The sequence below is a fragment of the Pteropus alecto genome, unplaced genomic scaffold (assembly GCF_000325575.1).
Source record: "Pteropus alecto unplaced genomic scaffold, ASM32557v1 scaffold43, whole genome shotgun sequence".
In the NCBI taxonomy this organism is placed as follows: domain Eukaryota; kingdom Metazoa; phylum Chordata; class Mammalia; order Chiroptera; family Pteropodidae; genus Pteropus; species Pteropus alecto.
This window is the reverse complement of record NW_006435764.1, coordinates 6,076,508-6,098,953: the sequence shown is the minus strand read 5'-3', so window position 1 is coordinate 6,098,953 and position 22,446 is coordinate 6,076,508. Positions and strand designations below refer to the sequence as shown.

At 54.1% G+C, this 22,446-nt stretch overlaps 2 protein-coding genes across 2 annotated transcripts in view; both read right to left on the bottom strand.

Moving 5' to 3' along the window:
* Positions 1-2: 2 nt before the first annotated feature.
* Positions 3-5,430, bottom strand: MEN1 (menin 1; the record flags this gene model as incomplete). Its single annotated transcript, XM_015588688.1, has 10 exons — positions 5,349-5,430; positions 4,602-5,062; positions 3,427-3,635; positions 3,091-3,219; positions 2,770-2,810; positions 2,603-2,690; positions 1,810-1,946; positions 1,249-1,384; positions 668-832; positions 3-452 (listed from the first exon to the last, which is right to left on the bottom strand). Coding segments are annotated over exons 2-10 (1,800 nt in total), but the record flags the coding sequence as incomplete, so codon positions are not given.
* Positions 5,431-14,141: 8,711 nt separating this feature from the next.
* The window catches only part of CDC42BPG (CDC42 binding protein kinase gamma), an 18,938-nt gene continuing 10,633 nt past the window's right edge, over positions 14,142-22,446 (bottom strand). Inside the window, exons 25-37 of the mRNA XM_025046359.1 lie at positions 22,261-22,394; positions 22,043-22,182; positions 21,860-21,941; positions 20,626-20,842; positions 19,569-19,631; positions 18,846-19,445; positions 17,650-17,747; positions 17,485-17,569; positions 17,227-17,347; positions 16,951-17,068; positions 16,634-16,748; positions 16,432-16,517; positions 14,142-15,369 (exon numbers count right to left, since the gene is read on the bottom strand). Of these exons, the coding sequence (XP_024902127.1) occupies positions 15,313-15,369; positions 16,432-16,517; positions 16,634-16,748; positions 16,951-17,068; positions 17,227-17,347; positions 17,485-17,569; positions 17,650-17,747; positions 18,846-19,445; positions 19,569-19,631; positions 20,626-20,842; positions 21,860-21,941; positions 22,043-22,182; positions 22,261-22,394 (1,916 nt within the window). The 3' untranslated portion in view covers positions 14,142-15,312. The remainder of the gene's footprint in view (positions 15,370-16,431; positions 16,518-16,633; positions 16,749-16,950; positions 17,069-17,226; positions 17,348-17,484; positions 17,570-17,649; positions 17,748-18,845; positions 19,446-19,568; positions 19,632-20,625; positions 20,843-21,859; positions 21,942-22,042; positions 22,183-22,260; positions 22,395-22,446) is intronic.

Here is a 22,446-nt window from a genome sequence, read left to right as displayed (position 1 = left end):
GTGTAGTCGCTGGGTGTAGACACCTTCTGCTTTTTCATCTGCACTTGCGATTGAGCGGTGAGCTGCAGCTTGATGGCACTCGAGTTGATCTTGGTGGCTACCAGCAGCTCCTTCATGCCCTTCATTTTCTCACTCTGGAAAGTGAGAACCGGACCCTCTGGTGGCGGCGACGCGGCGGGCGCTGGTGCTGGTGCTGGAGCCCCACTGCCACCTTCAGGGCCACGAGCAGTGCTCGGGACAGTCCCTGGGGACTTCCGAGGGGGTGCTGGCACCGCGCTCTGACCCACGCCTGGACCCTTGTCCAGAGCTGGCTTCTTGGGAGGCGGCGGCTCCTCGGGCTTGGACTCCCGCCGAGGGCCCCGTCGCCGGCCCTCCCGGGCTTCCTCGCCCCACGGCTCCTCCGCTTCCGCAGCCTCGGACTCACGGCTCACTATGCGCACCTTTTGCCGCACCTGGGCAGGATGGAGAGAGCAAACCGAGGGAAAGGCTGCAAGCCAGTGGCTGGATGCCCAGGACCCAGCCTCCGCCATCCTGTTCCCAGGCCTGTCTCATATGCACGCAGATGGGATAAGTAGATTCCCTTCAGGGCCACAAAGGCTCTGGCTCCTCTGTAGCTGCTGTCACCACCACTTGTCCTCCCCACTGCCCCTGTGCAGCTGCCCCTCACCTGTCCTTCGAAACGGCCTAGGGACTGCACGAGGAAGGTGGCCCAGCCCACGTGCAGCACCGGCGTGGGGCTGCCCTCTTCCCATTTGCAGATGCCATCGTAGAACCGCAGCAGGTGAGCAAAGCACTCTGGGTCCTGCAGGGCAGACCCCTGGCTCTGGGAGCCCTGCGCAAGGGGGAAAGGAGGGCACAGGTCAGGCCCCTCTTCTAGGCAGAGCCCTGGTTCCAGAAGAGATGAGCGCAGCGGGGAGGGCAGAACTCTGAGGACCTCTTTCCTTTTATAAACCCAGTCGTGAGCCAGGACCTGGACATAGAGGGAACCATCGCTACCTCCGTCCCGCCCCCCACAACTGAAGGAGAAGCCTTGGCCATGAGAGAGATGGGCTTCCACCCTATTTGCCGGAAGGCACAGGGTAGAAATCTCTAATATACCCTCAGCTCCCTCAAACCCAGAGCCAAGACCTCAGCTACTGTCAGAGAACAGAGCTCTCCACACTGGGCCACCTTCCACCTGTCCCCAAGTTCTGTAACTGGGAGCCCTGATCAGGTGGGAAGGTGGACACCAGTGGCACCCCAGCTCACCTGGGTCTGCTCCCCTGGCCGCTCCTCACCAGCCTCCAGCAGGCTGGCCGCCTCCTTCAGCAGGTTGGGGATGACGTCATTGGCTACTTCAAAGAATTCCTTGTAGATCTCCTCATCCTCTCGGCAGTAGTTGTAGCTATGAGAGCAGAAGAGCATGGTGGGGCCATAGCCTTGGCGGGTGCCCCCAGGGACCTGCTGGGGGATGGAACCCAGGTTTCCTTTCCTGGGTCATCCAGGGACTGAGTGAGTGGTTGGGGTCCTCGCTCTGAAATGGTGTCTGTTAGTCGAGAGCAAGAGTGGGGAGGGGGCCGTGGGGCTAGGAGTGGAGGCTCCACTGACAGACGATGATGGTTGGAAATTAAGAGGGGAGGGGAGAGAAGGAAAGGCGAGAGGCCCTCGTCAGGGGACGCTACCTCCTGGTAGATGGTGGCCCTGACTGCCTAGGGGCTAGAAGAAGGGATGGGGCTTGGGACCCAGGCCTCACTCCTAGATGAAGACGGTTAGAAATTGAGTGAAAGGGGAAGAAAGGGTGGGCTGAAGCCCTAGCGAGGGGATCCTCACTCCTGGATGACAGTGGCAGTGTCGGCCCAGGCCTGTAGGGCTTCGCGCACATTGCGGTTGCGACAATGGTAGCCGGCCAGGTACATGTAGGGGTAGATGTGCTCATCCCGGTAGTAGGTCTTGGCTGAAGCAATGCCCTGGGAACAGAACAGAGGGGCCTCAGGGAGGCAGCCCCCAGCTGTACCAGATGGCACAAACGTCCCATCGGATCACACCCAGAAAGGCTGCTAGGCAAGATCCCAGAGAGTATCATCTCCAATCCTACCTCCAGCCCCTGCCCTCTCTACCAGGTGCTTCTCCCTGAGTCTGCAGGGCTGCTTGCCGAGGCCTGGACCAGAATGCAGGGAGTGGGGACCCCCACAGAAAAAGGCCTAAAGAAGGAAAGGGGCCCATCCTCCAAGCTCAAGGCACATCCCTTTCCCAGGCACTCCCACACACTCCTAAACACTAAAGCCTTCCAAGCCCAGCCCGATGTCCCTTCTGCCCCACCCCCCACCCCACCAATTAACATCCCCTCCTCAGTGCCCCTACATCTGACCTCTGTCATACTCTAGGAAGGACAGTGAGAGGCAGCAGAGAAAGCAAGGCTGAGGGGATCAATCCAAGTCCTGACACTCCCAGAGCACCCCTCAGCCCTGACTGCACTGAATATGCACGTGGTAAATACGAAGTGGGTGACAACCCCCAAAACACACAGAGCTCTTCTCTTTCCTACCCCCTCATAGTCCCCATGTAGAAGGGAACCCCAGCCACTGTTGGGTCTCCCTTCTGTACCCTCTTGAGATATCCCCACCTTGTGGTAGAGGGTGAGTGGGTCTGGCCGGCCGGGGGTGGGCTCCAGCTCCTCCAGGTCTGCTAGGTTCCCCAGCGCCATGGGGTACCTGGAAAAGGGTCATGAGTCCAGGCTGCAACCCAGCCCTCTGGCCCCGAGGCCAAGCCTGGCTACTTCCCCCTACTGACCTTTCCAGATGTCCCAGGTCGTAGAGCAGCCAGAGCAGCTTCTAGGGGCCAAAGAGAGAGGTGTGAGCTGTGGGGAGGGGTGGGGGAGTCCTCAGTCTACCAAGCAGAGGTGAGGTCCAGCTCCAGGAGGGACCTCCCAGAAGGTGGGAAGAGCCAGAATTCAGGAAGCAGTCCCTTACTGGAGTCAAAGCCCTTTCATGTCTCAATTCCACTCTCCCAAGAGCCCTGGAAAAGGAACTGTTAGCCATGTTGCAGAAGGGGAAGCCAAAGCTCAGGGAGGGAAAGCGGCCCCCTGCCCGGGGCCCCACGGGCGCACCTCACCTGCTGCAGCTGCAGCAGTTCCAGGGAGTCGGTGTGCAGGTCGATGGAAGGGTTGATGGCACACACCATAAATGCCACTTCCATCTTTCGGTCACAGCGCATGTATGATCCTTTCAAGTACAGCCAGCTCTTGGGAGAGGACAAGACCAGATGTCTCATGATGGCCCACCTGTGCCTGCTCCAGGGAATGACAGCTAGGAAAGGGGCCCTTCTTTCTTCCCTCCCTGACATATATAGGTGGTGATGGGAAGAGGGGGGGTGTGGCACAGGAAAGCATAGCCCCTTGGGTGGCTTGGGCTAGGAGTGTGAAGGGGGCAGGTGAAGGGGAGGCAATACCCGTTCGGCCACACCCGCGTTGACTGTCTGGCCCCTGCGGTCCTCATTGCCCTTGCCATGCCAGGTGACCTCAGCTGTCTGTTCTCCATTGGGCCCAAACACCACCCAGGCATGATCCTCAGACAGAGCCAGGTGGACATCCCGGAGACCCAGAGCCTGGCAGGCCCCCACCACAGCAAAGGCCACACCAGAGCTGTCCAGTTTGGTGCCTGTAAAAAGGGGAGGTAATGAAATAGGGTCCTTTGGGCTCTGACCTGAAGGAAGGGGGTTAGGCAGTAAGGGGCCACGTTTCCCCCCCACCCTCACCTCCAAGCCTGCACCCAAACCTCAGACGCTCCTCCGTCACCTCTTTTTTCCCTTCTCCTGTGTCCAAAGCCCCTCCCTCCCTCTTTACAACCCCCGTCCTCAACAGGAGACCTTGGATCTCCCATAGCTCCACCCAGTCTTTGAACCTGTCCCTTCTCTTTCTCGGAAAACATGTTTCTACTAATTTAAGAATTTCCTCATTTTATTGTGCCTAGCAGATTATAACAGAGCTGGCAAAAATAGGACCCCCGGCCAACACTCTTTTTTTCACACACCCACTGGCAAATACTCCCAATTTGTCTCTGTACTCTTTTCCTGCTAAGCTCAGAAGCAGCCTGTTTCCTTCTCAATATGGCACTACAGGACGTGATTGCCAGTCAACTGTATTTGGAGCAAAGAAAGAGCTTTGCAAGCCCTGAGTCTTAAGTCTTCACCAGAGGTGAAGCCCTGGTCTATTTACATTCAAAACAATTTCACAGATATTTAATTGTCTCACATGTAGCCCAGTTATGGCTCCTCCCTCCCCCGCCTCCCCAATCTGCTGGGCCCCTCTGTGCCTCATGCTGGGCTGCAGAACTCCTGTAGCTGCTCAATGGGAGGGATGGGAGCTGCTGAGGGGGCAGAGGATAGATGGTGGATTTGGAGTCAAGTGATTGGGGTCCGGTCCCAGCCCTGCCATTCTGTGGCACATCGCTACCCCTCTCTAGGCTTGTTTCCCTAACTGCAAAGGGGGTATTAACACCCGCCCCACCTCTCAAGAATTACAGGTCTCAAAAGGGCTCTGTAAACCATCCAGTGATGTGAAGAGGTGGGCCAGGGTTCTCAGGTGGGACAAGATTCTTGCCCCTTGCCACCTGTGGGGCTCCAACCTGTGATGAAGCTGAAGAGGGATTGGATGTGAGCCCGATCCTTGAAGTAGGAGCGGCTGAGGCTGTTCCAGATGACATCGGAGACTTTCTTCACCAGCTCCCGGCTGGAGACGCCCCCTTCTCGAGGGTACAGAGACAGGTCGACGGCACCTCGGATCTGGGCGGTGAAGCGGGCATAGAGCGCAGCGATGATGGATAGGTCGGCAACCGGGAAGTAGGTGAGGCCGCCAGGAGGGTCGGGCGCAGGGCTGGGCTGGAAGGTGAGCTCTGGCACATTGGTGGGGATGACGCGGTTGACAGCTAGGAAATGCTCCACAAAGCCTAGTACCAAGGATAGGAGCACCAGGTCCGGCTCTTCTCGGCCCAGCTCGGCTGCGAACAGGCGCACCACGTCGTCAATGGAGCGCAGCGGGAATAGTGTCTTCTGGGCGGCCTTCAGCCCCATGGCGGCGGGCCTCGGCCTGCAGGCGAGCCGGGGGAAGGAGGGTCGGGTGGGCATGGCCCGGGAGACCCCTCCCAAGCTCGGCTAAGGTTCCATCTCCCAACTCACACAATCCCTTGCTTCCCCACCCCCTTCACTCTCCATTCATCTGCTCCCCCTCCTGACTCGATGAGACGCCCTCAGCCGAGGCTGTGGGGCCTCCTCGTCCCCAACAACCCCGGGAGCCCCGGCTTGGATGGGGGTGCGCCCCTAGAACCCTGCTGAGGACCCCCAATGGCCGCCCCGCCCCTTCTCTACGACCGTACCCCCGGACTCCTAGAGTACGTCCGGAAGGCGCTCCCAAACCAAACCCCCAAATCCCAAGAAGAGTCCTGGCCTTAGTCCCCCGCGCCCACCTCCGCGCTTACATCCCACACAAGGCACCGCGGCGCCAGCCGCCTGGAGCCTACTGGGAAATGGAGTCCCGCCCCCCTCGGGCCGCACTGCCTGCCGGGAAGTGAAGTCCTGGGCCGTCTCCTGCTCCTGCCGGAGCCTTGAAATGGTGGCCGGCCGGGTCAGTACGCGATGGCTTATGGGAGTGGTAGTCCGCTGCTCGGGGCGCCCCAGAGGTAGGTGAGGAGTGGAGGTAGCGCCACCTTTCTGAGGCCCTCAGGGATTGGTCGTTCCATATTACGCAGACAAGGTAGCAAAGGGACCGCAGTGCCTTCTGGGATTTGTAGTCTCGAATGTGACCCGGCCCTCCCGGGCGGTCCCTGAGTTTCTGTAGGTTATCACGTGTCGGCTAGACGTGAGGAAAATGGGTATTTTCAGACATTGCTGGAGTGTAATGTGTTCAGCCACTTTAGTTAGATGTTTATCAGTATCTATTACCACGTAAAAGTTCTAACTCTGTGTCTAGCGATTCTTTCCCAATTCTCATGTGAAAGTTTAATATGTGCAAAGAATAGAATCTAAAGAATCACTAGTTATTTGTAAAAGAAGAATGAAATAGCTCTATGTGTCCTGAAATGGATCTTCAGGACACATTATTGAATGAAAAAAAAAAAAAAAGCTGCAGAACAATATGTATGGTAGGATAGTATTTATATTAACATTTTAAAACTTCAAAATAATACTAAATAATTTCTACAGTCATTCGTTCACTCCCCTACTCATTCAACAAACAGAGTTTTGGTGTCTACAAAAGAGCCAAGCACTCAATTCTAGGCATTGAATGGATACATAGCAATGAATTAATCATCAAATTTCTGTCCTTCGCCTCTGTGGGTTTTCATCTTCAAAATCCATAAGCCTAGTCTAATCATGAGAAAACATCTGGCAAACCCAAACTAAGGGACATTTAACAAAACACCTGACCAGCAAGCACTCCTCAAAAATGTCAATGTCATGAAAGACATGGAAAGGCTGAGAAACTTGCGCATTAGAAAACACTAAGGAGAGAGGACAGCTAAATGCAATGTGGCATTCTGGATTAAATCCTGGAACGGAAAAAGAACATTAATGGAAAATCTGATGAATAGGGTGGCTGACTGTCCCAGTGTGCCCAGGACTGAGGGGACTTCAGGGGTATGGGACTTTTAAAACCAAACCAGTCAAACTCGAGCACCTCAGAGCTCTACTTGTAAAATTCAAATAAAATGTGTAGCTTCATTCATAGTTTTCATCAATTAGTTTTGATAAATAGACCATGATTAACATTAGGGGAAGCTGGATAAAGGGTATATGGAGATGAGATCACCAAGGACTGAGTTCTGGGTTCTCCATGTAGAAGTTGGAAGACCAAGAGGAACCCTTAAGGCGTCTGAGAGGGATCCGCCAAAGAGATGAGAGGAAAACCAGATGAGCATTTGGTGCAGAAGACCATGCACTGAGGCAGAGGTATGATTAATAGTGTCAGACGCTACTCACAGGTCAGCAAGCTGAGCAACAAGGACTGACTTGATTTAGTTTGGTAGGAGTCCCCGGTGGCCCCATTAAGAGCTGTTTGGGAGAAAAAGCCCGAAGTTCTGGGCTCAAGAAAAATAGGAGGAAAGAAACTGGAGACCATGATAATATATGGCTCTTTCAGGGAGCTTTGCAGCAAAGGGAAGGAGGAAAATAAGATAGCAGCTGGGACCAGGGGCATGGAGAGTGTCTAAGAAGATTGTTGTTGCTGTTGTTTAATAGGAGATCCTTGGAGGACTGATGGCCTTGAACGGGTGGAGGAAATGGGAGTTCCTGAGTGACAAGTTTGGTATTTGCTCGAAGCACAAAGAGTTTATCCGCAATAATTGGAGAGAAGGCAGAGGACACAGGCACATGTGGTGGGTCCTTTAATTTTCTCAATGAAATAGGAAGCCTAGTTGGTCTCTCTCCCTCCCTTCTTCACGCTTGCTCAAATGTCCCCTTCTCAATGAGGCTGACCCAGCCTTGACCAAGTCCCTCCACCCAGCTCTACTATGTTAATTTTTCTAAAGCATTAACACCTTCTCAATGGAGGCACTACTGACTTTCGGGGCCAGATAATTCTTTGTATGTGGGGGCTGTCCTGTGCATTGTAGAATGTTTAGAAGCATCCCTGGCTTCTACCAACTAGATGCCAGCACCCCTCCGCCCACTGTGACAACTAGAAATGTCTCTGGACATTGCCAAATGTCCCCCGGGGACGTTTGCCTCCAGTTGAGAACCACTACTCTAGCATATAATTTATTTCTTTGTTTATTGTTTGTCTCCTACCACCAAAATATAAGCTCCTCAAGAACAAAGAATGTGTTTTGTTCACTGATGTGTCTCATGTGCCTAGAATAGTGTCTGACACATAACTGGTGTTCAACAAATATTTGTGGAATAAATAAATACGTTCATGCAAAAAAATGACTATAGTGATTGACCTGGAATTTAGTCTGTACATAAGGACACAAGAGGAATGAGGGACAGCAAAAGGGTGGCAAAATCAATGGATTGTAAGTTCCAACGGGGTCAAAATTTTATTGGAGTTGGGGTGCTAGAGAGCTGGAAAAATGGAGGTATTGGTTGGAGAGTGGGGTGCTTGAGATTGAGATTATGAGGAGAGGGTTGTTGTTATTAGCAATGAAAAGACCCAAAGCCATGCTTCCAGTAGAAACATAACACAAGGTGCATGTGTAATTTAAAAATTTCTAGTAGCTATGTTTTAAAAGAGTAGAAAGATATAAGCGAGGCAAAATGTAATAACATATCCAAAATGGTGTTTCAACTTGTAATCAGTATAAAAATTATTGATAATTTATATATTTTTTCCTCAATCTTTGAAATCTGGTACTTGTTCTAAACTCACAGCACATCTCAGACTAGTCTTATTTCAAGTGCTCAGTCGCCACATGTGACCAGTGGCTCCCGCTAGGATGGTGCGGCTCTCCCATAGGGCTGTGGGAGTGAGTGGCTGGGGTGGGCCAGAAAACAAGATCACGGGAGAAGAAGACTCCAAGGAACTGAGAGGCCTGGCAGTTGAATCATCCGTAGGCATATCAAAGTCTTTAAGAATTAAAGCAGGAGTAGGACGGGGAGAGTGACGGCAAGCCGGGAGCTAAAATTATCCATGGGTTGGGAGATGTCAGAAACAAAGTGTGTAGTATAAGCTGATAACTTGAGTTTGAACCTGAGTGTTTGAAAGGAGGAGGGAGGAGGACACCTGTAAGTGGCAGTGAGGATTCAAGAGGATGCCTACCCCACCTCCAGGCCCAGTTGCAGGAGGGGTGTGGAAAGTCTGTGGGACATGAACGGGGAGCAGTAGTGACCTCAGGGAGGTTGAGGTTTCTGCCAGAGCAGGAGGGTTAAAGGCCGTTTGCAAAAGGGGATGAGGACACAGGGGATTTTGCTAAAGATAGACCAACAACTCTAGAGGGGACAGGGGACAGCTGTCAGGGGCCAAGGGTGGAGATGGGTCAGAAAAAGGGGTGGCCAGAGCTATGGAGAACCTATTACGCCTGAGTCCCTGGTGATGAAACTCACCACAGGGATAAAGGCAGGGCCTGTTCCGATGGTCTTGACGCAAGGGTGGGCTGGGGGGCGGCTGTAGGTGTGAGGACACCGGGGGCAGGGGTTCCTGCCAAGGTACGAAGGGTCCTGAGACTCTGACTTGAATCCTGTTGATGGAGGCAAAGAGGTGGGGAGAGGTCTGTCCGCTAATATCTATGTATGGGCCAATATGGAGCACATTAACCATAGACTGACCATACGGGGGAGCAGAGAGAGTCAAGAGGAATTCAGCCTCTGTTTACAAAAAAAAATTGTGTATTATTGTTATTAATTTTAAATAGTTTCAGATATGTAATATTCTTTTTTTAAAATTTATTTTAATTAGTTTCAAGTATATTTGGTTAGACAACTATATAATTCATAAAATGATTCCCTTAATTGCTCTCTCCCTCCCCTGGCCCTCCACCTAGCCAACATATTAATGTTAACTGCATTCCCTATACCGTGATCCCCATCCCCGTGGCCATCCAACAGCTACTAATTTCTACTTCTTTAACCCTTCGCCCCAGCCTCCCAACCCCTCTCCCCTCTGTCTACCACCAAATTGTCCACTATATTTGTGAGTCTGTTTTTGATTAGTTTGTTCTTTTTATTCCTTACATTCTGTATATAAGTGAAACCATATAGCATTTATCTTTCTCTGTCTGACTTAAATACCTTCTAGGTCCATCAAATCAATATCTTTGTCCATCCCCTTCCTTTTAGTCTCTGTGCGTCTTTTAATCTGAAATGAGTCTCTTATAGGCAACATGTAGGGGTCTTGTTTTCTTATCCATTCATCCACTCTGTCTTTTAATTGGAGCATTTAATTCTTTTCCATTTGAGGTACTTTTTGATAGAAATGTAGTTGTTACCATTCTTTATCCCTATTTTTGATACAGGTGTTTTCTTCTTAAAGAAGTCTCTCCAACATTTCCTGTAATACTGGCTTGGTGGTGATAAATTCCTTTAGTTTATTTTTGTCTGGGAAGCTCTTTATCTGTCCTTCAACTTTAAACGATAGCTTTTCTGGATAAAGTATCCTTGGTTGCAGATCCTGGGTCTTCATCCTGTCAAATATTTTGTGCCAAGCAATTCTGTCCTGCATGGTTTCTTTTGAGAAATCAGCTGCCAGTCTCATGGGTGTTCTTTTTTAAGTAACTATCTGCTTTTCTCTTGCTGCTTTTAATATTCTTTCTTTGTATTTAACCTTTGGCATTTTAGTTATGATGCATCTTGGTGTGGGCCTCTTCAGATCCCTGTTTTTTGGGATTCTCTGAGCTTCCTGGGGTTTTATTCCATTTCCTTCACCAGATTAGGGAAGTTTTCCATCATTATTTCTTCAAACGGCTGTTCAACATCTTGTTTTCCTTCAGTCACGCTGATCAGATGTATATTTTTACCCTTAATAGTGTCCCATATGTTCCTTAAATTAGTTTTATAGTCTGGCATCTTATCTCTTGCCATTCTGATTGAGTGTCCTTGGCTTTCCCGTCCTCTAGATAGGGCATTTGATCCTTTTCTTTATTCACTTTGTTTATTCCTTTGTTTATTCCATTTAATATACTTCTCATCTCAGATAATGTGTTCTTCATTTCACACTGGTTCCCTTTTACAATTTCCATTTCCATTTTTATGTTTTTTTATCTCTTTGTTGAAGTTCTTACTAAATTTATCTACACTTCCCAAAAGTTCATTGAGGATCTTTAAAACCAGTGTTTTGAACTCTGCATCTGGTAGATTACTTGGCTCCATTATATCTGGATCTCTGTTCTGTTCTTTCATATGGTTTCTGCTTCTTTGTCTTCCCATTTTAGCTGCCTTTCTATGTCTGTTTCTATGTACTAAGCAAAGCTCCTAAGTCTCCTGGTCTTATTAGTGTGGACTTGTAAAGTAGGTGTCCAGTGGCATAGTCTTGTGAGGGGTTCAGCTACAGGCCAAACTTAGCCCAAGCCTGTGTCCTTCCAGGGCCACCTGCTAAGGTTCAGCAAGCAATCCACAGATGCTGTGCTTATAGTTGCCTCCAAAGGCCACACCAAAAACTGAGGCCAGGTGCTCCAATGTGAGCCTAGGCACTACTCAGCAAGGAGCACGTGACTTGCTGAGGATACACCTGGATGTAGCTTCGGTGGCGCCACGAGTTGGGGGAAGCAGAGTTTCAGGGAATCTCCAGGCAGAGCGACCTATATACAGTTTGATGATGTCATGGCTATGGCGGCGCAGTGTCCATGCCCTTGGAGTGGGGAGCCTCAACAGGGAACAATGGATACCTGGGGCACTTCTGTACTGAGCAAGTCTCGCCTCGGCCCTCACTCCAACAATGTCTCCCTGTACATCCCTGGTGATCCCTGCATGCAGCCGAATGGCCACAGGTGCTCAAAGCGAGCAGGTCCATCACTGCGGAAATTCACTCGCGGATGCAGCCCCTTTAAGAGGCGTCTGCCGCTGCTGCAGCCTCCGTCTCACTCAGCCACTCGGGATCAGGCTGCCCAGTGTCCTCGACCCGTCCTACCTTCTGCCGTTGCAGGGTGCTTTCTTGGATTTCCCCCTAATTGTATGGCTTGTTCATCTAGATCTCAGGTGATTTTTCCTTGCTGCTTGCTCCTTGTTTCCATCACAACTTTGATTGGGTCGCCAGAGGGATGAACAGAGCCTCTATCATCTATCCCATTTCCCCCCTGCCCCGCCGTAATATTTATTTTTTAACTTTTTTTCCCCTTCTTTAATTCCCCCCACCCACACACTTCCACCCCTGATCTATGGATGTTGCTGTCTCCCTTTTAACAACTGGATCTCTGAAGGCGGGACGTCTCCTCCTACACACTTGTGGCGGGCACCTAGGGCCTGGTGCACCTGGGGTATGGTCCGTGGCTTCACTGGGGCGCGAACCCAGGACCCTCTGCATGTAAAGCAGACGTTCTAACCGCTACTCTGTGGAACCACCCCAGCCCCCTGGTAATATTCTTGCCAAAAAAAACAAAAGTTAAATCTGAATTTAATGAGGAAACAAACAGACAAATGCAAATATCAGGTCATTCTACAAAAGAACTGGCCCGGACCCTTCAAAAATATTAACATCATGAAAGACAACAAAATGGGTGCGCGTGTGTGCGTGTGTGTGTGTGTGTGCACGCGCGCGCGCGTTGGGGGAGAATTGTTCCAAATTAGAAACTAAAGAGACAAGGCACCAAATGTAATATGTGATCCAGAGGCGGATACTCAACCTTTAACAAATTCTGTAAAGAACATTTTTGACACAGTTGCACTACAAACTGGGGGCCTTAAGAATATATTGTCTCACAGCTCTGGAGGCTGGAAGTCTGAGATCGAGGTGTCGGCAGGGCTGGTTCCGCCTGAGGCCGTGAGGAAGAACCTCTTCCAGGCCTCTCCCCCAGCTTCTGGTGGTTTGCTGGTCATCTCTGGCATTCCTTAGCTTCTAGACACATGACCGTGATCTCCGCCTTCATATTTACATGGAGTTCTCCCTGTGCGTGTGTCTCAATTTCCCTTTTTAAAGGACACCAGCCGGACTGGATTAGGGCGCACCCCAATGACCTAACGTTAGTTACATCTGCAACGACTCTATTTCCAAATAAGGTCACGTACTGCGATATGTGGGGTTAGGATTTCAAGATATGATTTTGGGGGGATCGCAATTAAACCCATAACAGACTGTATATTAGACGATATTGTATCGATGATAAATCTCTCGAGACGGTAACAAGTTGTCCTCTGGTGGCTCCTTATTAAGAGATGCCTGTGAAATATTAGGTACAAAATTCAAGATGTCTGCAACTTATTTGCAAAAGGTAGCAGAATCCATGTTATGCATATGTAGGTATGGATGGATATGGATGTAAAGCAAAAGCTGCACACGTTGACAATGGGCGAATCTAGGTGAAGAGTACAGGAAGTTCATATTCTTTTGATCTTTCTGTAGGTTCAAGATTTGTCAACATAAAATGTTGGGAGAAAGTCGATTCTTAAAAAATGTAAATTATTGCTGGGTGCTGCGGAAGCTTTTCTCCAGTTCGGTGAGGGTAACTGGAGGTCTGTTTGCAAGAGGTCTCAGCATCCCTAGACCTCTGCTCTGAGCTTCTGCACTGCAAGAGGCAGAGCAAACATTTCTCGAGGGGGTCGAAGGCGTTTACACTCGTTATCTCACTAAATCTCACCAGAACCACCCACAAGATGGGTTTTATGATCCCCACTTACCAAAGGGGAAACTGAGGCTTAGAGAGATCAGGTAACTTGCCCATAACTGCACAGCTAGACTAGAATCCAGGTGTGATTCTCAAGATTGGGTCCTAACCAGGCCCTGACATCCCATGGGCACCCTCCAACCCCCATCCCCAACCAGATGGCGCCTAGGCCCTCGGTAGTTCTAGCAGTAGAGCCAGGCACGAGCCTCAAGGCATAGTCATCGGTCTCCCAGGCCTGCCTTGATCCCAGAGCACAGACCTTAACCCCCCTCTTCATCCAGCTCTGCCGTGACCTGGGTCCTGCCCCATCACAGGACAGCCAGTTAAGAACAGGAGACCCCTCCTGGACCTTGGGTCCTCCTCCCCTCTCAGCAGCCTCCCCTGAACGGGGCAGCAGGATGGCGATCTAGATCCACTCCCACCCTTCCCCACCCAGCTCTGGGGCCCCAAGGCTGCCTTCTAGGACCTGCAGTGAACTGAACTTAGGGTCCTCCGGCTGCTGTTTAGATTTGGACAAAAGGAAGCGGGAAACAGAGGAAGGAGTAGAGCGAGGTGGAGGAATTTATTTCCTGGGCTGTCTTTCCGCTTGGCCGCAGCCAGATTCTCCTACTGAGCCACAGCTCGTCAGGTCACGCCACTGCCTCTTCCTGGCCAGCCGGCTCGGACGTGGTAAGAGCTCCCCACTGCTGCTCGGCTTGGGGGGACCGCCACTTCTCGATGAGTTCCCTTAAAGCTGACCGCTTTTGAAAACCATCCCTTCGCTATCTAACTCTCACCCCCACTTGAATGTGTCATCTGATGCCTAAAAATACAGGGAAGGTAACCTGGTCTTTAACTTTCCCTGATACCCACCTCCTTCCTCCTTCTCTGATGCCCCCGTTTTCGGAACCCTAGGAAGACAGATTCAGGTGGGGAGGCCGATAGCTTACGAAGTTGTCTTTATTGGTTTCTTACTGCCTTGCAGAGTGTCGAGGTTGACCCCTCCCAGAAATAGGGCATTTGAGGAGATAAATACTTAGTTTGCCCCCCACTTATCAGTAGGGGGAGGTTTAATAAAAATAGTAATATAATAACAATAATAATAACTGTGATCAATAATAAAATGTCCCCTATGATCCCCTAATACATAGTTGGTTGAAGCTTTGAGAAAAGGACCCTACCTCCCCATTTCTGGGAAGGGCCAGAGTGTGCCTGGAGACCTCCAGTGGCCCTGTTGGGTACCCATCTCCCACCAAGTAGCCCTTATAAATACCCTCCCCATCCCATCCCTGTCTAGGAATTCTCTTCTCCTCTGGACGGATTGGATGACAATGTCAGTTGGCTCATGGAGCCCCTCCCTGTTCCCAAACCCAACAAGCTCCTCGCCAGAGGGAAAGGACCCACAGTATATATTTCTCCGGTTTCTTCCCCCCTCCACCCCTCTCCTCTTCCTTGCCCCTCCTTTATCCCTCTGTCTCGTCTGGATGGCTTTCTCTGCCTTCCAGGCACTATCGCCTCCTCCTCCGCTTCCTTTCCTCGGACTTGCCTCTCTCACCTCCTTCACCTACATCCTGTCCTCTGCTTCTTTATCTTCCCTCCCTCTGGATCGGAGCCTGTCCTTCCCAACCTAACCCTGAGCAGAAACTGGGATATGCCCCGATTTGGCCTCATTGGGGGCTAGACGGCCTGCAGCCAAGATCCCAGACTGCCCCAAGGGGCCTGGCGCTTCTTCCTCCCTCATCCCAAGTCTCGCTTGCAAGCCTCCTGGGGCTTGGCTTGGCCCTGGGAATGACAGCTTTGGCACAATCGCCCCTGGACACCAGGACAGTGGGGCCCCTGGGGCGGGAGGGTCCCATTCTGTTCCCAGTGGCTAGCACACGTTGCGCTAGGAGCAGAGGGGAAAGATGGGACGAGGGCTGGGAGTCAGGTTCCCCTGGGAACCTAGGCCAGCCGCCAGGTCGCTGCCCAGCCCAGCCCAGCCCAGCCCAGCCCAGGTTCTCCCTGAGTCCAAATTTCCGCATGTCCCGGACCAGCCGGCGTATGGCATTCCTCAGGATCTTTGCTCCCTCATGTCTCTCAGTCCTGGGGTTTGGGTGGGCCCTGCCGGAAGGTGTCAAGGGGAGCTCTCCGATTCAGGGGCTAGGGGGAGGCTCCGGGGCCTTTCTGAGACCTGGAGGGGAAAGAGACGGAAGTCAGAGTGGAGAGAGGACTCTTCCCTCACTAGGCCTCCAGAGGCCTTCCCGGGACCCATCGCCTGCTGCTGGCCCTTGGAGGAGGCCAGATGTGAGGTGGGGGTGGGGGTGCATGAGAAGAACCTGGGAAACTCCTACTTAACGCCAGAGCCCAAATCAACGACCCTTTGTTCATTCACCCCATTCTTCATTCGATCAACAAACATGCTTTACTTTGGGCAGAAGACAAACTTGACCCCCGTCCATCAAAGGGCCCACAGTACAGGGGGACTGTAGAGGAGGAGGACTGGCACCCAGACACAAAGCATAGCACGGAAGAATTGACAAAGAATGGGTGGGGAGAGGAGGGCGCTGGAGGCGACAGCAACTGCAGGGGTGCAGTGATCACCTGACCAGGCAGTCGGGTGGTCTCTGGAGGTGATATTGGTGCAGAGCCTTGAGGTGGCCTGCGTGTTAATCAGGTGGAGGACAGGAAAGGGCATTCAAAGCAGTGGGGACAGCAGGGGCAGGAGCCTGAAGATATGGAAGAACACAGCAAGTGTCTGGCTCTGAGCGGCCTAGTGTGGCTGGAGTAGGGGTGGCGATTGGAGACAAGCCTGGAGGGTGAGTGGGAGCCTTCCCATCTCCGCTTAGGTCTTCCCCAGTCCCCACCCAGAGTGGATTGCTCCCTCCCACGGGCTGGGCCTCTGTTAAGAATCCCAAGAGCTCCACCTCTGTGGCACTGTCCCCATGTGCCAGGCACCATGCTGAGGTATCATCTCCTCATACAGGTCTCACGATAATAACCTCATTTTACATACAAGAGAAGTTCAGGGAGGCTGGGCACCTAGCTGGGGGCCACACTGCCGGGACAGTCAGAGCCAGGATACCCACTTCCAGGCCTCTGCTGGGGCCAGCTGCGGGGTGAGGCAGGTAAGAGTCTGAATCTCTTAGGATCCAGGGAAGGGATGCGCTCAGTTTGTTCTTTGGCCTCAGGTCCCACGAAGGGCCTAATACAGAACAGCTTTGAGTGCGGAAGAGAAAAGTCCCCATTGGCTCACCTGCATCAGGGAGGCTGTGGGACTCAGAGATCCCTGGGGGCAGGACACGGACTCGCTGGACAGAGATGTCCAAGGCTTCCTCTTCACTGTTCCAGGAGCAGGATGAGAGGCAAAAATTCAAGGTCAGATTTGAGGGGTCTAAAGTGGGTGGAAACTTGGGGGAGGAACATGGAAGTACTGTCAGCTGTGGGGCTATCCTTACTGGGGTCCACGTTCCCGTCGCTGCCCATGGAGGCTGGGCGCCGCGGAGCCTCCGAGAAGCTGTGAGGCCGCTGTGGGCCAGAGCCGCGGGCACCTCGGCCTTTCCCTTCAGAAGCCTGTTGGGGGACAGTGCGGAGGGGCTGGAGCAGGCGCAACAACACACCAGGACAAGTAACCACGGCCAGCGCCAGCTCTGGATGCGCTGAGGGCCAGGGTCCCAGGTAAGCAGAGACCTCCGATTAGCTCAAGCGCACTGAAGAGGCCAGTGATCAGCTCAGCCTCACCCAGGAGGCTTGTGATTAGCTCCAGAGGACTCACCGGGGGCTGGTCCCTGGCACTGGGCCTCGCGTCCTTAGGGCCCACGTGCACCAGGTGGTTGAAGTTTGTGGGCGGTGAGATGAGCTTGGAGCGCACAATGGGGTCCTTCAGCATCTCCCTGCAGGCAGAGAGGGTGTAGGAAGGGAGGCGGCGAATGTGATGCATCCCCACATTCTCTCCGGAAGCTGACTCCCTGCCCCACCCCGGGGGTGGGCCTGTGCTGGGCCCCGCCCCCAAGAATGGGAGGCCCGCCCAGTCGTTGCACCGCGCACGCACCTGCGCTGCTGCTGCCGCTGCTCCTCCGACACGCGGAAAAAGAAGTGGCGCTTGCTCTTGGTGCGGAACAGCTGGCGCCGGCTGTTGTCAGTGAGGTCGGGGATGTCGAACTCGTCCTTCTCTGTGGGAGAAGCAGAGAGCTGGGCAGTGCTCACAAGTCCCCAGGGTCCCAGTCGGCCGGTGCTCAGGGTCACACACCCACACGTGTGCACAGGTGAGCGCACACACGCATATACACATGCACACACACTGCCTCACCTGCCAGCGGGTTCCTGAGGTAGGTCAGGCGGATCTTCTCGGTGCCATAGAGGAATAGGGAGCCCTCTGGGTTCAGGGGTCGCACCTGAGGCAGCAGGCACAGAGGTCATGTCATGCTACCCCACCCCGACCCAGTCCAGCCCCAGGGTCTGGACAGGCCCTCACCTTCTTGAGTGGTACCGTCTGGACCCATTCTGCTTTCCTCACATCAAATACATCGATGGAGTTCTCACTGAACACTGTCAGGTAGGGAGCTGTATAACCTGCAGGGTGGAAAACTGCCTGTGCTGTGCAGCCCTGGGCAAGTCCAGCCCTTCTCTGGGCTTGTTCCCTCCTCAGTACCTCGGGGAACACCCCGTGCCCTGCCACAGTGCAGAAACTTCCCCGCCCACCAAAGGCCCTTCTTCTGAACACTCTCCTGGTCGCCCCACCCGACCTCTGCAGCAAATCAGAGCTCAAACTGCAGAGCGCCACTCTGTGCCGTGTCAGGCATAGTTCTAACCACTTTGCATATTTTTTCCTTCTTTAATTCTCAAACAACTGTGGGCAGGTAGTATTATCACCCTACCTTACAGATGAGGGACCAGAAACCCCAGAGCTAAGTAATGGGCAAGGCCACCTAATGGTGAGTGAGAGCTGGGAATTGGCCCCGGGCTGTCTGGGTCCAACTCCTACATGCTGAATGTCTGTGCCACACCCAACCCACAGGTCCCACCCCAGAAGGGCCACTGCTCATGACGGGAGCTCTGATCTTTTCTTTAAGCCCGAACTCCATTACGCCAGCTACCTATGAATGTGCCCGACTCCCTCCTTCATTCACTCATTCATTCATTCATTTCTCCAAACAGTCAGAGCCCCTGGGGTGTGCTGCCCGGAATGGGCGCTGAATGGGATGAAGAAATCAGCCCCAGCCTGTATGCAGGCCTGGTGCACCACACCGGTCATTACGAGAAGGTGCTAAGAAGCAAGGCAGAGGTCGGGGAGCAAAAAGGAGCAAAAGACCAACCATGGGGGAGGCAGGGCAGGGAGCCTGAAAGCATAATGACAATGACGGCAATCAGGCTGGTCATTTATGGAGGGCCTACCAGCTCCGGGCCCTGCGCACACATTGGCTGGACCTGGTTAAGGGTTTGCCAGGTACAAAAAGGAGAGCAGTTCAGGCAAGGGAAGGATGTGAGCGAAGGCAGAGAAGAGGAAGATCCCCTGCCAGCCACCCAGGGGAGCGGGGCGTGGTCAGGCAGGATGGTACACAATGGCTTCCAGTGCCAAGCTCAGGAGTTGGAGCAGGACCCTGTCTTCTTCTGACATGAGATCCACCGCAGGTTCCTGGCTCCACTCAGCCTGCTCTCCATTGGCCTTACCCCAGCCTGTGGGCACTGCGGGCCATAGCAGCTCAGGGATGCGAGACTTGCGGCCAGTGCTGTCCACGTAGACTCCAGCAGTGGTGAAGAGCAGCAGGAACTCACTAAGGCTGAGCTCCACGGCACCCAGTGCCTCTCCCAGGCCCCCACGGGATGGTGGCAGCTCTTCAGGTACCAGACCGGCTCCCAGCGCTAAGGGCACGGCCTCGTTGAGCAGTGGGTAGAGCGCGAAGGCACCAGCTGCACCCACGCATAGCCGATCGCCTAGCAGCTCCAGACTCTGCACAGGTGCTGGTGCCTGCAGCTCACGAATGCGGCGCTGCCAGGGCCCCGGGCCTGGACCCAGCTGGTAGCAGAGCACCTGGCGTTTGACAGCTATACAGAGCACAGGGGTACGCGCCTGCAGGATGCGTCCGGCTGCCAGTGCCTGGCAGCCCCGAGACTCAGCGATCTTGGCGCCTGCCACCTCCGCGTTCTCCAGCTCCGCCAGAGCGAAGAGGCGCACGCTGGGGCCACGCCCACACAGCACGGCCAGAAGGCCCGCGGTGGCGCTCACCGCCAGCCGCTGCACCCGCCGGCACTCGCCCACCTGGAAAATGTCTGTGGGGTTGGTGAGGGAGAGTGTCACCACCGGATGGGTAAGGAGCAGCCCAGTGCCCATCCTCCTCTGTCCCCCAGGGCTGAGCCCCACCCGTGCCAGCCCTGGCCCTGACAGGCAAGTACCATTGCTGTGTAGGTGGATCACAAACAGCCCCTCCTCTGTGCCCAGAGCAAGCCGGTCTTGGTCTGGTAGAGGGAAGGAGAGGGTCAGGGGTCAGAGGGCCCGTCCAGAGGCGGAGACTGGGCAGTGTGCCTGCCCTCGCTGAGCCTCGGTTTCTCCTGAGGACATGAAGATGGCAATCCCACTGTCCCTGTGTCGCTGAACCCCTCTGCCCCAGAGTCCTGGCTGGCTCTAATGGGTAAGGGCTGTGGGGCAGGTGAGAGGATCCCCCCCACCCCAGCTGTGGGATTTTGGATAAGTCATGTCACCTCTCGGAGCCTTGATTTCCCCTAACGTAAAGTGGGGACAATAATGGTACCTTTCTCATAGAGCTGCTGTGAGGCTATGGAGATGAAGCGATGTGAAATGAGTGTTAAGCTCAGGGCAATCCCTGCTTGACAAATGCCCCTGTGTCCCCAACTCCTGACTGACACAGGGCACCTGGAGGACCCACACAGTCTTCCCCATGGCTCTCGCCCTGAGTGACTACACGGAGAGCTCCCAGCTTGCTAGGGCAAGGGCTGGCTCTGGGCCCTGGCTGCCAGGGGGATCCAGCGAGCATTGCTTCCTCGCCTCTCCCCCAGCTGTCTGTCACGGAGGCCCTGGGCTCCTGGCTGAACACAGGAGACGATGCGAGGCTTTGGTGTGCCCAGACTCCCCGTGGTCACCCAGCTGCTGGTAAGAGAGCCAGGAGCAAAACCCTTATTTAACTCTTACTAAGGCCTTTTCTCTGTTCCCTTGCTTGAGAGTCTTTTGGGAAAAGCAGAAATGAGACATGGAGAAGTGGAGCAGCGGAAGCTGGACCCCCACCCTCTAGCCGGGGCTCCTCACACAGCCATGCTCAGGGGACGGTCAGGGATGACACGTGTGCAAGGCAGAGAGCCCACAGCTCATGGCTGCAGAGACTGGGCAGCGACAGCAGCCCTCGTGACTGTGGCTGGGCCTGCAGATCCCTACAGGCCCTGACTCCTCCCCCGAGCCTGCCCTGGGCGGGTGACGCCTCCTCAGCATGAGGCTTACCAATGATGGCGGCACAGAGCGTGTGGGGCAGCAGCGGCAGCCCGTTGTCGTAGGCCTCCTTGAGCGTGTACACAGGCCGGGGCCTTGGCCGCGCATCCAGTAGCAGCTGCTGCAGCTCACCCAGCACCTGCAGCCAGCGCTCCCGCTCACCCTCGCTCTCTGCCAGCAGCAGCACAGTGCACGTGACAGGCGGCACTGTCAGCTGGGAGGCCGTCACCTGTGAGCAGAGACCCAGGCTGAAAGGACTCAGGTTGGAGGACCACGGGCCGATGGCCAGCTGTCCTTTCTCCCTTCTCTTGTTCTAGCAGATGAGGCTTATTAGCCCTGACATGAGCTTGCAAGAGACAAAGCTAGGTGCTGCCTTTTAGCAGGCGATGAGCCAGACGGGGTCATTAGACAAGCATATGGACAGAGCCCTGACCCATGCCACAGTAGGAAAGAATGGGGTATTGTGGGAACACAGGGCAGGGCTCCCAACTCCAGCGAAGCAGGGAAGGATGCCCTCCCACAGGAAGAGGCATCTCTTTTGGAGCCTGGGGAACAAGTGGAATAACCAGGAATGGTCAAGGTGGGAGAAAGGCTGGGGGCCGGCAGGGGGCCAACCGGAGGGAACAGTTGTGAAGGGGTCCACGGGCACAGGGCACTTTTGGAACTGGAGAAAACAAGGTGTGGTCAGAGCAGAGAGAGGCTCGAGAGAGAGGCCAGGGAGGCCTGCAGGGTCAGAATTATGGGGCCTCAAGGCCACAGTCAGGAGCACGTGGAGGGAGCATGATCAGGGAGCCACAGAAGAGTCCTGAACGAAGCAGGACATAGCCAGCTTCACATACGGAAAACTCCGTGTGCTGCAGCAGCGGTCCCCAACCTTTTTGGCACCAGGGACTGTTGCTCTTATGAGATCTAACGCCTGATGATCTGAGGTGGTGGTGCTGGCGCTGGGGAGCAGCTGCAAATACAGATGCAGCTTGGCTCGCTTGCCTGCCGCTCACCTCCTGCTGTGTGGCCTGGTTCCTAACAGGCCACGAACCAGCAGTGGTCCATGGCCTGGGGGTTGGGTAATCCTGCACTGCTGGATGGAGCGTGGGTACACGGACCAGATCGGAAGCTGGAGTAGCTGTCCATTGGAGGGGAGCGGAGAGAGATGAAGGGGGCAGCCACGGAGAGGGAGAAAAGTGGCTGGAAGGGGGTCAGTGTGGAGGCGGATGGTGGTCTGGCTCATCCCACCCTAGGTGCTTACCCTGAAGATGCGTGGTAGGTCCTTGGACTGGGCGTGGATAACATCAGAGGCCAGAACAGGGGTGGCTGAGAACTGGGGATCCCTGGAAGGTTCATGGAACAGATCAGAGGTGGTACAGCCACTGGCTGCACCCCATCCGCCCACTTGTCCCTTGTCCCATGCCACTCATTGCCCAGCACCCACCTCAGATCCAGTGCCTGCAGGAGGGCCCCACTGGCCGGGCTGAGCCGAGGGTCTGGAGCATCAAACAGCAGCAGGCGAGAGTCACTGAGGGCGGCAAATACCCGCTGCCAGCCCCGCCGGACGCCTGAGGGCCGCGGCACCTGGGGAAGGCAGGCATGGGAGGGCCCGCCAGGCCAAAGCCACCCACACCCATCTCTCCCTCTCTGGCCCCAGCTCACCGACAGGAAGCCCTCGTAGGCAGTGCCTGTGCCTGTTTCGGGGTGTACTCCCAAGGCTGTGCAGAGGCGGTCAGGGGGCACAGGGCAGGGTGGGGCCTGTGAGGCACAAGTTGAGTGACAGTAGTAGCTACAGGCTGTGGGCAAAGCAGGAGATGGTGTGAAGCGGCGTGGGGACAAGAACCAGGA